This window comes from Falco naumanni, chromosome Z, assembly GCF_017639655.2.
Source record: "Falco naumanni isolate bFalNau1 chromosome Z, bFalNau1.pat, whole genome shotgun sequence".
NCBI classification, from domain to species: domain Eukaryota; kingdom Metazoa; phylum Chordata; class Aves; order Falconiformes; family Falconidae; genus Falco; species Falco naumanni.
This window is the reverse complement of record NC_054080.1, coordinates 58,247,183-58,262,620: the sequence shown is the minus strand read 5'-3', so window position 1 is coordinate 58,262,620 and position 15,438 is coordinate 58,247,183. Positions and strand designations below refer to the sequence as shown.

At 37.2% G+C, this 15,438-nt stretch overlaps 1 protein-coding gene across 2 annotated transcripts in view; it reads right to left on the bottom strand.

The window, feature by feature from the left end:
* Window positions 1-244: 244 nt before the first annotated feature.
* Window positions 245-15,438, bottom strand: part of FCHO2 (FCH and mu domain containing endocytic adaptor 2) — a 99,274-nt gene continuing 84,080 nt past the window's right edge. For both annotated transcript variants that reach the window (XM_040579003.1, XM_040579004.1), the window contains exons 20-26: window positions 13,569-13,680; window positions 12,818-12,973; window positions 10,585-10,717; window positions 7,659-7,858; window positions 5,457-5,521; window positions 2,777-2,941; window positions 245-2,534 (exon numbers count right to left, since the gene is read on the bottom strand). In XM_040579003.1, the coding sequence (XP_040434937.1) occupies window positions 2,512-2,534; window positions 2,777-2,941; window positions 5,457-5,521; window positions 7,659-7,858; window positions 10,585-10,717; window positions 12,818-12,973; window positions 13,569-13,680 (854 nt within the window). In that variant the 3' untranslated portion in view covers window positions 245-2,511. The remainder of the gene's footprint in view (window positions 2,535-2,776; window positions 2,942-5,456; window positions 5,522-7,658; window positions 7,859-10,584; window positions 10,718-12,817; window positions 12,974-13,568; window positions 13,681-15,438) is intronic.

Here is a 15,438-nt window from a genome sequence, read left to right as displayed (position 1 = left end):
ATCCATTTTTTGTAGACATCTCAGGCATTCCAGTTTAGTAAAGCTGCAACTCTTTGCAGAAGTCATCTTTCCACCCACATTCTGTGTGGTGTTTTTTGAATATGTAAAAGACTTTGTATATTATCTCTACCCCTTATCACTTAAAAAGAAATTAACATTTTTCAATACAAGTATAGTTTTGTTCTATTATTGCTTAGAAGCTCTGTGGGATTATGCAAAAGTACAGGCAATATAAATCAGTATGTAAATTATATATTACATGTTTATTATGGGTGCATATTTTTAAAAATTTACATTTTATGAAAAATCAGAAGTATTTACAATTTTTGTAAGATAAACTTGTATGCTCTAATTTACAGTCTGATGTAATAACAATTCATAAAATTTCAGATTCTTTAGAGTTGTGTTTACAAGTTAATTTTCTTAGGAGGCAGCTACAATGGATATTGTTGTACACACAAGCAAGAACCAGCTTGCTATGTATGTTTTGTTTTTGTTTTTATCAGATAGCTACATGTGCTTTTTACATTGTTTTTGAATTTCTTTACAAAAAGTCTATATAAACTTGTATGGCTTCAAAATTGTAACCTGCACCCAATGCAAAAGTATGTATAATTACCTGAATGAAGGCTAGTTTAAAAGTGCTGAAACATAACTACTTCATTTAACTTATAAAAGAAAGTAATACTTGATTAAAAATAGCAATGCAGTTTTGGGTTTTCATTAATAAAATATTGTCTTGTTAAACACAGTTTGATTGCAAAGCAGATTACAATTAAGATTCCAGTAAAAAGACTGTACCATTTTATGAGTTAGGAATTTACCATTCCATCAGATTAGCAAATTAAAAGCCAAATATACTCTTCCCATCAAATCTACAGTACAGTATGTGCTTAGTGCTAACAATAGAACTCTCATCTGCGAAAGTGTGTAGTATACATTAGTATTTACGCAGCTTCTACAAAGCTCAATTTCTTGTAAAGCTTCATCAGTCCATTCATTACTGGTTTTGCATTAATTAGTTCAAGCACGTTTCACTGAAAACATATATATATAATACAGAACTTAAAATAGATACAGGTATTCAAAATAGTCATATATCCCCATGGGCAGGTTACTGTTTGCCCCAGTACTTTTGATTTCAGCACTGAAAAAACACTTAATAGAAATACGTAGAAGATTTTCTAAATTAGTGACTTGCTTTAAAAAATGTTACTTATGTGTCACTTCCCTGTGCTTAGGCAAGCAGATTAGGTGACAATACAAATATTAAAATTGGTGGTTACAGAAAAAAATTAAACTAATATAAATGGCAGTACTTGTCATCCTGCTGCCATAAAATATACTTCTAAAATGCTATTCCTGCCAAAGTATTAAGTTTACATTCACATCATATAACCCAAAACCACTCACAGTCTGAAGACCTGCAGTAAAAGTGAAGGGAAATGCTGTTTGCTTTTGAAAGTTTGCTTTTACCATCTTCGGAGATTTTTCAGGATTCTCATCTTTGGTGACATTAAAGTTACTATCTCATTTCGAAGTCCTGCATAATGCATCACCCTTTACTACAGCCACATTTATTGGAATTACTCCATGAGGAAGTAATCCAGTATTTTAAACTCCTTTTAAAACAATCTTAAGTCTTTGCAAATGTGCCTTCTAAATAAATCCCAGTCAAAGAGATTTTTATAAAGTTGTGTGTATTATACAAACACTGTGCTTTCTTGATGAAGAGCCAAACTTTGAAAAATGAAGTGAGGCACATGAATTACAAATTGGATAGGCACGGGCTTTTTTTAAAGGCACAAATGTTATGCAGTTCATATAAAAATAAATTAAATCTACACCATTAATTAAAACAATCACAATGCCCATAAAATTTACTAACTGCAGAAGTAAATCTCTGCTGTCTTTTGCAATTTTGTAACACATTGCACTTAGGAAAAAACCCTATATGAAACAACTTTTATGCTAATAATATATGATACATGGGCATCAAGGTACATTTCTTTTATACATCTCTAACTCAGCTGGTTTTGTGGCATGAGTGGATACAAGAATTACATGAGACTTTGCCTCTGCTTTCTTTAAAAACTGGCAGTTGAAGAATCTGAAAAATTAATATTACTTATGGAAACCTCAAATATTTCTTAATCTCCTACATTTTTAGGTTTACTGTTTACAGTATAACATACAATTTTATACTTCCATTACAACTATGGATTACTGTTTTGATTTCATCTATAGAAATTGACTAAAATTTCAGCAAATTTTCCCAAATATTGCAGTTGATCATTTACAGACAGTGTTGAAGTTAACTTCAGTGCTATTATAAAGTAATAAAAAGTTCGCAAAATGACTTTTAAAAGTGCATTTCCTGTTCCGTAGTTCAGCCTCAAAGTAGGTCAACATTTAAAAAAAATTAATGCATATTAAAATAGTGTTTGACGAGTAAAGAGGGGCAGAGTGAGCTTCTTGCACTCCTTTGATCCAATGACTTTCACAGGTACATCAGCAATCTGCCATATACCGTCCTGAAAAAAAAAAAAAAGCAGGTTTTTTTGTAGTCACTAGACAAAACAGGTTTTATCAGTATTTTCCTGTGAGCAGTTTGAGTGACTATGGAGAATAAAAAAATCTGTGAAACAGTTTTCAGCCACATTTTAATAAAAAGCAACTATTTATGCATCACTTACTTAACAGTTTCATGTTTTATAATTCAGCACTATAGAATATGTAATATTAACTTGAATATATAAGCATGTCAGTGTCTTACCAGTGGCAAATCTCTTCTTAAGGAGGGAAAGCCGATAGCCAGTGCCTACAAGCTCTACATCTACTCCAGAAAGGGTGCTTCCTTCACTAATGAATTGCACTGCAAGTGTTGCTGGTTTACTGGGCCCTTCTGAAAGTTCAAATTTTGCCCTGAGGGATCCAGAACCTATAAAAATAACAAAACCGAAAAGCTGGTTGTTTTGCAAGAACAAGATGATGTCCCAAACTTTTTAGCAGTAAGAAGTGAAACTAACATGGTGACCTTTGAGATCTATTCTTAGCAGCAGTCCTACAAAATTTTCAAAAAAGATGACAGTGAAAGTCTGTTTTTTTCCCCAATACTCTGTTTAAGACAATGACTAGCGAATAATTTAAAGAGAAATTATACACATTTCTGCAAGATTATAAAGAATGTGTGTATTAGACAGCCTGGTAATCACTTATCATTTGAAATATCTGATTGGTCCTTAAATAATCACTTAAGCTTTCTGGTCTGTAAGTACTTAATAACACCTGTCTCGTACTTTTCATTGGCAGATTTGAAAGTACATCAGAATATTTAAGTGTTGTCACAATCTGTCTGGATGAATGTACACAAACAAAACCACTGGAAGAAATGCAGCTATACAGCAATGTACCCAGATGAAAAATTCTTTTTTTTTTTTTAATAAAGACAAGGTCTCATTAAATACTTCACCCCAGAAATTTCAGTTGATTTTTCAGAGACAGTGGTGAAGTGTCATCACTTTGATGCTGTTATAAAGCAGCAATATTTCAAAATAATTTTATGTACATTTCTGTAGTCAATACAAGGCACTTAAAAAGCCCTCAATGTTGTTACTAGATTCTTTTTTCTAGTTCTTAAACAAGACTTCTTGTTCTTGAGAAATATGCTGGGAAGAATGAATTTTAAATAATTAATAATGGAATAATGAAAGTCAAGTATTTTTTCTTTACAACAACTTGCTATTCCAATAGGAACTGCTAAATGATGAGAAAAGTTAGTAAGTGAAATGTTACTGGAGTAAAAGCCTGAATTAATGAATGAAACTCTTTTATGCAATGGCTTGCTCTTGATAAATTTGGCTTAAAGTCCATTTCATTTCCTCAGTAGGTCTGCCACAGTTAGGGTAAACTGGAACTTCTTTCCAATCTAAGTATAGAAACTCATATATTCAAGTGCTCTGAAAGTTTGTTCTGTTTTATCTGTCTGCAATTGACAATTTACATAAATGTGTTTGAGCATAAAAAAACCCCAAAACACTTTACCACCCTGTACGCTAGAACAAAGAAGACTTCAACACATTTGACCTATTATTAACAGTGTTTGTGCAACTTCTCCCTTTGTTTCTGTAAGTGTAAAACCATCATAGTATTACTTCTTCTTAGACAGTGTATTTTGAGTACTACATGTTTATACTCAAAGAAAAGGGGAAGAAAGATGGTGGGAAGAGAAGGGAATATATCGGAAGCAGTGGGATATGTGCCAGCCTGTTGAACGCACACAAGATGCAATCTGCATCACTGGCAGTCCATTTTATGCTGCTCTGCAGGTATACAGTAGCTGTTCATCTGGCTGCATTTGTGTTTTAGTGTAATTTTTCTTAAAAGAAGCTCACAGTTTGGAAAAGATGACAGCTATCCCTACATAATCATAATGGAAGACAGATGGCAAAGAACTGTGAGGTCAGTGAAGGACAAAGTACACCAGAACACAGCAACAACTTCTGTCACATAAAAATCTCTCTGGTTTTGTTTGAATGATGACCACAACTCTGCAGCCTTTGCAGGCATACAAGAGGTCTTCCCTTCCCAGGATTGTGGTTTCCACATGAAACCAGTCATATTTATAAGCAAATCTGTGCTCTCATAATGCCCTACACTAAATTCTTAACAGGGCTTAAGGACCGCCCTTTACACCATGAGTTCATTCTCTACAGAGGCTTTGAGGATAAGATGACTCCCTTTGCCATCTGTTTTCTGCCTCAGAAGAACATTGCACCTGCGTAGGCTGTAAGGGCTGCAACATCGACTAGACCTCAGGGAAAGGCAGGTGGGCAGAGGACAACTATTGATACCTTATAAAATGCTATATAAATTACCACTCTCAGCAGATGTGCATAGATTAATTTTTTTTCTGGAGTCGTACATATGACCATATACAACATGTGACCAAAACAAAGACCCTCAAAATGCTGGTCAAGAATCATCTATTGTTGAGCCTACCTCAGCACAGGACTTTTGGATCTTTTTTTTTTTTCCCCTTCTCCACAGTCCCCTAGGTCTTCCCTGTACATCTTTCTACTTTATTGCTATTGTTAGTGTGTGGCAAGACACAGATATTGAACATATTTTCCTTTGAATAACTGCTCATTTCATTATTTCATTAGCATTAATGTAATAATTTCTCACTGAGTCTAAACTCTATTTTAGACCTACCAACTGCTTTTAGGGGGCTTCATTTTTTTTCTTTTATAGCTAATTAATACATTTATATTTTGACATCTCACTGTTAATGGAAACTCTTCAGGAGGAAGTTAATTGAGAACAAGGTAAACTGGTAAACAGGATACAGTGTGAGATGATGTGTAAACAACCATGAGAGTGTAGAGGCTATAATAATTACCTTTTTACTGTTACAATTTTTATGTACAAGGAAACATAACAAGAGTTCAACTTGCCTCCATTCTCAGACTTCTCTGAAATGCTAGATATTTTCCAATACGCTTTCATCTGGTCTGCATTCCTGTAAGAGAATGGCAGGTTAGTTATAAGCACCAGTTTTGGCATATCATACCCAGATTTACACTGGTTACAGACACCTCTAAATGGAGGTTTATAAAAGTAATACACAAGGTATGTTTGTGGAAACTATACAAAGCAAACAGATGAAGAGAAGGGTGTGTCTGCGTTGCCCCTGAGCAGCAGAGCTCAGGACCTTTTTATACAGTTCATGCTATCTTAGGGCCCGGCTGTGTCTCCACAACTCAAACCCCTCCGTAGTCTCAAAGGGTAAAGACAGGCCAAACACTCTGCAAGCAGTTTGAAAGCTATGTCTTTATGCCTCATGATGATGGGATGAGATACTCCTGGCAGCATGAATGTTAGTGTGCTTCCACTCTAGTAAAACTAACTGTTGTAAGTGATACAGGGTTTACGCTCACTTCTGAGCTGTAAAGGGGCAGAGGAGGGCACCAAGCACCAAAGTATCTAAGCTGGCAGGGCATTTTACCTCCTGGAGCACTTTGCAGCAGTTGCATTAAAGGAAAGTCAACAACTCAAAGCTGTGAGCAGCATGAAGCGCTGACAGGTTTGCAGTTGCCTTTGGCATTGGTGTAGCAGGAGTGAAATGCTCACACAAGTAGCACAGATGGTAGTGGTTAGTTGCAGGAGGTCAAGTCATAAAACATTTATTTTTAAAAAATCAAACCCCCACCATCCCAATCCACTAGACCAAGCAGGTAGCACAACACAAATACTACAGCTGCCTGGAACATGACTGTATTTTGTTTTGTTTTGGGTTTTTTTGGGGGTTTTTTGTCAGTTTTCCAGGCTCAAAATTCTGGCCTTGGGTAGTTACCTAGGTGAAAGAATCTGGCTCAAATCCTTTAATCAGATGATCTGTAATGGAACTGTCACTCAGATTTGAGTCTTCCTAGCTAACACTAGGTGTGCTGGGTCCCGGGCATTCCTGCTCTCACTCAGGCGTCATTACAGAAGGTTTTGTGCAAGAAGCCTGGGCAGGGAGACTGGCTTCACCAGTCATTCTAGTCACGTTGTTCAGGCAGGATACTGAACCTACCCTCGCTCAGAATAAACTTAAGGTGATTTTGTTAAAGGTATTGCTCTCTTGAAATACCAAGTCAAGAAAGATTCAGTCCTGCCAGGATTTTTTCCACTTAAAATGGTATTACCATTTTGTCCAATTAACATATTTGAATGTTTTCCCTCCATAAACACCAGAACCTCCCTGATAAATGCATGCAGTTTATTTTTCTTCTGAACCTTGCTTTATAAGGTAAACTGACCTGTAAATAACAAGGTTAACAAAGCCTGGCTTCCTTGGACTTGGTATTCTTTGCCCTCTTCAAATTAAAAAGACTCTTCTGGGAATTAACAGTCCGGGAGTTACCTTACAGCTGGGAAGGTACCTATGTGCCACCAAACCACAGGTGCAGTGGTTGAAATCTGCTCACCTTTTGCTTTACCTATTCCCACTACCCTCTGCTTGTTTTCATAAACTTCCAGAAACATAATTACCCGAGATCTGTGTCTCACTTTCAAGTGCTGCTGTACATGTAGGCTTAGAAGGTGGTGGCTGGTAGCTGCTAGTCAGATAATACTCTGCATGATGCTTGAATTGAGTGACAGTGCTACTTGTCTTATGAAGAGTTCCTCAGTTACTCAGGTTTGGTTTAAACCCATTTCAATTAGAAGCTAATTTTTAAGCTAGAAAATCAAGAAATTCTTTCAAGAACTGCTTTTCTTCTACTCTCTCTCTCTAATCCATATACATAAATATATTTATATAAACACACAAAATGTGTTTTAACCATTAAGAGATGATGTTTTCAAGTTACTGTATTAAAAATGTCTATCCTGTCTATTGGCCAAAAGAAAGCAAACATTGGAAATTTCATAAAGGCCTGTTTATTACACAATTGGAATGGGTGTATATTGTCTCATTTTAGTTTATTCAAATTGGCTGCACATGGTCTGTTGTGAACCAGAAAATGTCCTAAATATCTGATACTATGCATTTTATCACAACAAAAAAAAAATAATCAGCTGTTTCTTCCAGTGAAAATTTTCAGGCTGTCTATGACACTAATGAATACCCTGAAATGAATCCAAAATAATAACCTCAAAAGTATTAATATTACCATTTTGCAGGTGGAAGTGATTGCATGTTTGTTACTCCTCCATCTACTGGTACCACAACCTGGACGTTAGAGAGCATACTAGGCACATTCATAGACTCTGGATTGTACTTATAATCCACTCTCACATCAGTAGTGCTAGCATTACATTTCCAGTAAGTTGCAAGATTTAAGGGAGTGGACTGGATGCCATTTGAGGATACCTGTAAAAGAATAAACCATTGAAAGTAGCTTAATTAAAATATTCCCCTTTTGGGCAGAGTGAGGTAATGATACAAATACAACTAAATCCTGACAGAAGATCAAGACAACAATTGACCTCCGAGTCCTTAAATTGCAGAATTCTGAAGACCGTTGCAGCCTAAAGTAATTCCTCTTCTTTTAATTTTAAATTAAAATAATTAAAGAAAAGGTTTAAACTGCCTTTGGCCCATGAAGCTCCTTCCTGTTCTGGCTTTTGTAAGTCAAAATAATTTTGTTTTAGTCTTGTGTTCTGCCTCACACAAGAAGCATACCTGCAGCAAAACGCCTTCATCTTTAGCAGTTGCGTGCCATACCAATTCAGTTGCCCGAGCAGCCAGCAGCAGAGGGCAATACCTGTCACTATGAGACAGGCAGCCAGCAAAACAGTTCTTACCTATTCAAAGCGTTATCTCCCTGCTGCAGATAAGCTGGATGCTGCTTCTGTGGCTGAGCTTGTGCTACTGCCCTGCTGCATCTCTACCACCTTCCTAGTGTACCCGAGGATACTGCTATGTCCTGGTGTCCCTTCTCACCGTTCCTTGGCAGCCCAGAACCTTTTCTATTTGTCAGGGCTTCTGCGTGCCAATGCCTCATTTTTTCCCCAACAGTAAAGATCGTAAATAGATATCTTTCTTCCACAGTACTCATTTCTCCAATCCAAAGAAATGTTTTGCTCCTTCCATCTTTCTCAGGAATTCTGTGTGCCTAACATGATTTTTATAATTCAGTATGCCAAGATTTTAAACTATATTGGGAGGATGTGGAAACTACAATGGTATTAATAGCTGGACTAACAGGTTATTTTGTTCTCTGGTGTAGACAGTTGTCTCTGATGTTCAATGATTTCAACGGCGGCCTAGCAAATCCCTGTTCTCCCTTTGGAATGAGTCTGTCCGTCTTGAATTTTCAAGATTTTTTATTGACAGCCAGAACACCTTCTCACAGGTTCACCAAATATTTGAGGTTGGAAGGGACTTCAGGAGGTCATCCTGTTCAACCCTGCTGTGCAAGCAGGGCCACCTTGAGCCAGCTGCCCAGGACCATGTCCAGGTGGCTTTTGCTTATCTCCAAGTATGGAGACTCCCACACTCCTAACACTCCTATGGGCAACCTGTTTCACTGCTCAGTCACCCTCTCACAGGAAAAAAAAGGTGTTTCCTGATGTTCAGAGGGAACCTCCTGTGTTTCTTTTTGTGCTCATTGCCTCTGGTTCTGTCACTGGGCACCACTGAAAAGAGCCTGGCTCTGTCATCTTTACAATCTCCCTTCAGGTATTTGTATACATTGGTAAGATCCCCCCTGAGCCTTCCCTTCTCCAGGCTGAACAGTCCTAGCTCTCTGAGCCTTTCTTTGCAGGACAGATACTTCATCACCTTTGTGGCCCTTTACTGGACTCTCTCCAGTATGTCCATGGCCCTCTTGCAATGGACCACCCAGAACTGGACACAGTACTCCAGGTGTGGCCTCATCAGTGCTGAGAAGTGAAGGATCGTCTCCCTTGCCCTACTAGCAATACTTTGCCCAATGCAGTCCATGAGACCATTTGCTGCCTTTGCAGCAAGGGTACATGATTAGCTCCTGTTCATCATGGTGTCCCCCAGGTCCTTTTTTGCCAAGCTGATTTCCAGCTGGGCGGCCCCCAGCATATATTGGTGCATGGGGTTGTTCCTCCCCAGGTATGCTTCTTCTTGTTGAACTTCATGAGGTTCCTGTCAGCCCGTTTCTTCAGCTGGTTGAGGTCTCTCTGGAGGGCAGAATGACCCTCTGGTGTATCCAGAAGGTCCTCCCAGTTCAGTGTCATTAGCAAACTTGCTGAGGGTACACTCTGCCCTACCATCCAGATCATTAATGAAGCTGTCAAACAGGACTGTAAACTCAGTATTGACCCCTGGGGTATGCTGCTAGTTACTAGCCTCCAACTAGATGTCATGCCACTGACCATCACCCTCCGGGCCTGGCTATTCAGCTAGTTTTCAGTCCACCTCAGTGTCTGCTCATTCAGCCTGTACTTCATCAGCTTCTCTGGGAGGATGCTATGGGAAACAACATCAAAAGCCTTCCTGAAGTCTAAGTAGACAATATCCACTGCTCTCCCCTCATCCACCAGGGTAGTCTCTTTATCACATAAGTTCATCAGGTTAGTCAAGCATGACTTTTCTTTGGTAAATCCATGCTGACTATTCCTGATGACCTTCTTGTCCTTTGTGTGCCTGTAAATGGTTTCCAGGATGAGATGTTCCATTACATTGTGAGAGGTCAGAATATCAGACGTTCTCATATATCAGAATTCATCAGCTACAGCATCCAAAACTTGGGCAACTATAATCTCAAAGACAGTACCACTACAAACTCAACCAACCTCCCACCAAAACTCCTAAATTCAAGGAAAATTTGGCTTTGCTAACAAATACCTAAAGAAGCAATGTCTGAAGCTTGCACTTGTGAACTAGAGTGATGTGTGAGCAAGCTGAAACAGGTCATGAATCCAAGGGAATGACATAAGTGTAGCAGGAAGGCACTAAGTCTAGGCAGAGCCTATGCATTGTAAACAGTGACATACCCAGGACTGGTCTAGATGACAGATGACAGTTCATCTGCATGCTAGCAGGCAAAGAACAATTCTTTTAATTTCTGTGTACATACCAAATATGCCTTAAAATTTCCAAAGGGAAAAAAAAGTGTTTACCTGATACTTTAAAACATCCACGTTGTAATAGGATGCAGATGGATTCTGCTCTGATAATTTCTTGAGGTAGACGGTTATAGCTTGCATGTTCATCCAGAAATCCTTAGTACTGGAGTCACTTTGTGACTGATCACTACAAGGAAGAAAGGTAAGTCAAAAGGCAACAGTGAGTTATTATTTTGGATCTCTAAAAATTAAGATTAGATCTTTCCTCTTCCTCACTATTTCAAGCAAGAATTTGTTCTAACGCTTTATTACACATAATTGTACCTTCCTAAATATTAAGACAAATTAACTGTTTGTTTTATCTGGTAAAAGTTCTCCTTCCAGGTTGTGGAGCAGTGAGTTTCCTCCAATGATGATCTGTATCACAAAACGGAGTTAGTGCTGAATTGGGATTTTACACTTAATAAAACACAATTTTAATAAAATTAGGTGCCTTAAGGATGTGTGGGACATGGGGATGAAAGTGGGATTTGAAGAGGAACATTATCCAATTTGGAATAAATCCTAAAATCATAATTAGCTTGGGTTATGACATATGCACTGAATTAAGATGTGCTGTATGTGTAACCATACTGTCATATATTTGTACAGTGTGAGCTTTCAAAATCTGTTCAGTTAAAAGTGATTTTCAGATTATTATAGACAATTGTTTCTCAGATACTTATAGTTGCATTCAATCTTAGTAACAATTTATATATCACTTCTATATGTAGGAAAGAGTGTACATGACTGCAAAAGCAAAATCCTGTTTGGGAGGTACTGGCGCATGGTGTTCTGCAGATCGAGAATATTTTCAGCTCTGGCTGCATCAGCCTTATTTTGAATAAGGATGAAGCTTTTAAGAAAACTGATTCAAAACCAAAATTCACATCACTGAAGAATCAAAGACCTCATCTGAATGTCTACGGATACAGTAAGGAGCTACATTCATCCCTAAAGAGGAGTACAGAGTGTGTCTGCAGAGTAAAAGTAAATATGACTGCAATGTGTTCAATGTCCTAGAACAGTAACTTATGTACCAGTATTCTGTCCAATTTTCTTAGAATTTGGTTCTCAATACACTGTTGCAATTAATGAAATTTCCATTTTCAGCAAAATATAAACATGTATCACTACAGAGGCCTTCCACAACTTAAATAAATGAAACCAGTAGTACAATCTTACTGCTGCTCTACAACCAAGTTAAATTCAAATCAGAAATTTGGACATCACCACAAATATCACTCTCATTAAAAACTTTACAAATACCAAGCAAATGATATCCTTTGCAATATATGACGAAAAGTCAAATTACTATTATTTGGGTTTAACTTTGTAAATATCATTACATGCATCCTCTCTAACTAATGAAGTGTTATTGCACTCACACAAGAATACCATTTTTATTTTTTTCAAAACGTACTTTTCCAGTATAATTCACCCTGTCATATACAGCTCTGCTAACATTCCAGTTATAAACTTTAATGTCAAAAAGCAATGAAGTTTAAATTTGTATGAATCATTCATTATATTATGAATGATCAAAATGAAATTAAATACAAAAGAATAGATGCATATGGTTTGAGTCTTTAATTCAGTAATTTATAAAATGTAGCATCTAAAAGTATTTAACTTGTTTTCAAATAATTTATCCCATAAATAAAATAGAAACTGCTCAGCTGAAACAGATGTCTGCTCAATAATTACAGCTTTTAAGATTTTTTTAAAAGATCTCCAAATGCTGTGATTTCAACACTTATCCTACTCAATTGGCAAACATTTTTCTTAAGAATTCTCCCAAACATGCTGCTATACACCTAGGAGATACAGTTATGTAGCTGATCTGATCTACTGTAGAAATGACACAGTTTAAAAATACACCAGTAACTGACAAATGAGATTAGGTGTAGCTCCTACTACTTGTTTTCCATTTAAATCTACTGTTTCATCATTTAATCTTACCAGTTACTACTGTAAAAAGAAATAATTCATAAAATGCATGTAAAAACACAGCTACATTTACAAACTAATTTTTATGGCTGTTATACTCAGCGGAGTTTTCAAGTCCAGTAATCACTGAGATTTTTAATGGTGGCAGTGGAGAGAACTGAGCTGAGCAAGACTAATTCAGGAAATTAAATTATGTATTACCAAATCAACAAGACTGTAGAGAATTCAGATTTACATATATAACAATTCAGATTTTACAAATCACGTAGTTTGCTATTATATTAAAAAAATACAAAACCTGTATACAAGTTGTGCATTTGGAAGAATCTGCTCTAGTTTGCTTGTGTTTTTCACCCTGAAGCAGAGCACAGCTGGAGATGGGTTGCTGGTGAAGACTTTAATAATCCCACTTGGGAATGATACAGTCATATCACCAGTAATCTTCACAATGCATCTAGAAGAGAAAGAAAATATCAGTTTCATTGCAACTCATTAACTGTCTATTTTTAATACTAATTTTAAAGCAATCACTGTGCTTTCATAATCTGATGACTGAAATTTCAAATATGGGTAATGTGACAATGTACTGTCATTTTCATCTTGGAAGTCAGATGAAATAAGTAAAGAAAAAATTTAGCTGGTTAAGCATACAGTAGTCTTGGTGGATATTTTTCAGGCTTTGAAAAACATGGCACAACTATGCTTAGGCGAGGTCTAAGTAGCATAGCAAGGGATGTGACAGAGGGAATGAAGTGCTTTTAGTTGCCCAAATATACATGTAGCACCTACCTGACTATGATAAAAAACTTCTCAGTTTCAGTGTTCTCATTGAACACATTTTTGTAAAGCAGGGATATATGAATTCCCAGTGGGATGCCCGCCAATACAGAGCAACAAGCCACTGTTGTCATTTACACAGGGGACAAAAAGACCCCTTTGAATCCCCCTTCTAATATATATACATTTTCCCCCAAAAATATAAAAAATAAACCCGGTGTGGTTTTTTATTGTAATTTATTACATTCAAAACAATTCACTATTTAACTAACTTTGTGGGATCTGCTCCTTTAAAGTAGGCGTTAACAGATTCAGTAAGGGCTACTGCAACAGGCAAGGTGTCCTGGTTTCCAAGGCTGACAGGGCTGGGACCACGTGAAACACCTAGAATACATACATACAGTGTATAGGTTTAATTTTCAAAGAGCTTAGCAATAGATTTCAGAATGGTTTACTACATCTGTAATTTTCACAAGAGGTTACTACCATCAAGGTCACAGTAGCATCTGAAGTATCACTCAATATATATGTAGAAAAATATAAACATAGTACAGTACAGTTGTACCATCAAAACACTGCTTAGCAGCCTAAGAAAACAGGACTATCAGTATGACATTATGTAAATGGACACAAGGAAATACATATGAGACAGAGCAACACTGCATTAAAATGGCTACAGAGGAGAGTGAAGTCAACAGATTCAAAGAAAATTAGACATTGACTAGGATACTTAAAAAAAACCCCTCTACTGTATGCTTATTGTACCGAAGAATGCATGATAACATGGCCAGAGAAATGAAAGACTTCACTTAAAGTATGCATGAATTTAAATGCAAATGTATTAATATTACCCCACATAAACAAACTGTTGAATATTCTTTTGACTATTTCACCCAACAAAGACTACAATTCCCCAGGAGAAATTGCTGGAGAAGCCTTCACAGAAGACTTTGCCAAAACAACACAATTCCAATGCATGGCTATAAAAATCAACTCTGACCTCATGCTACAGCTTTTTGAAATATGTGCGTACAATTGATGAAACCAGTTGTCACGAGATTTTACTTTTTGCCAGTGTTTTATATCTGTACTGAATACAAAAGACAATACTGGAAGTTCCATCTTTTTATTAGTGCAGCAGCACAGTGGAGAGCATCTTACTAATTTTTTGTACCACTGCTGAAATGGCCTGTATCACATAATATTATCTATCAAAAAGGAGGCACAATCTTTCTCTTTTCATGAGCAAAATGAGAAATTTTTCTTTCATACTGTAGAATACTTTACAATACATATAATCCTGCTCATCCATATAATACTGCTCATGGCAAACTAATCCTAATTACTCTAAAACTGTGGCTGTGCCTCCTCAGCTCTTTCAGAAGCAAAAAGGAAGTCTGGACGTCCTTCACAGGTCTAGTATCTGAAAATCATGAAGAATAATGCAAATATATAAATTATATTCCTATCAGTGAAAGACAAAGACTGATTTCTTGAGTGGCGAGTGAAATTTATTGCAAATAACAACACTACTTACACTGTTTTTGGGGAACACCAAAGCAAATACACACACACACACACACACACACACACTCACACTCTCTCTCTTTCACACACTTCTCCAAGATGTATTTGAGGGACTACAAATGAGATCACTTCTCTCTTATTTGCTTCTGCCCTCACTGTTCATCACTCTTTGATTCATCAAAAATCTAAGCATTCTCCTAAACAACAATAAATTGAAGCAAGCATAACTGTTTAACCTAACTCCAGAAGTCATTGGTTTGTTATCTGGCTGCTGAAAACACCATGCGATGCAGTGATATCCAACTTCAGGGCCTTCCACGCCTGCTGCAAGCTCTCAGAGGGGCGGGATGTCACAGAGCCGCACCAAGGTGGGCTTGCTGCATCTCAGGCTGCAGCCGAGCTTAAGGCTGCAGTTCTAGTACCCTCAGCAGTAACAGCAAAACTTGCTTTGATGCCCTGCTACCTGCCTCCGCCTCATTAACAGCCCCTGAGCTGTGCTGACACAACAGCCAGTGATACAACCGTGCCAACAGTTGCATTGACACACTCAAGGAAGATGCCAAACTGCAGGACAAAAGACTTTATCATTGGTCATAAAATGGGCAAATAAATAAA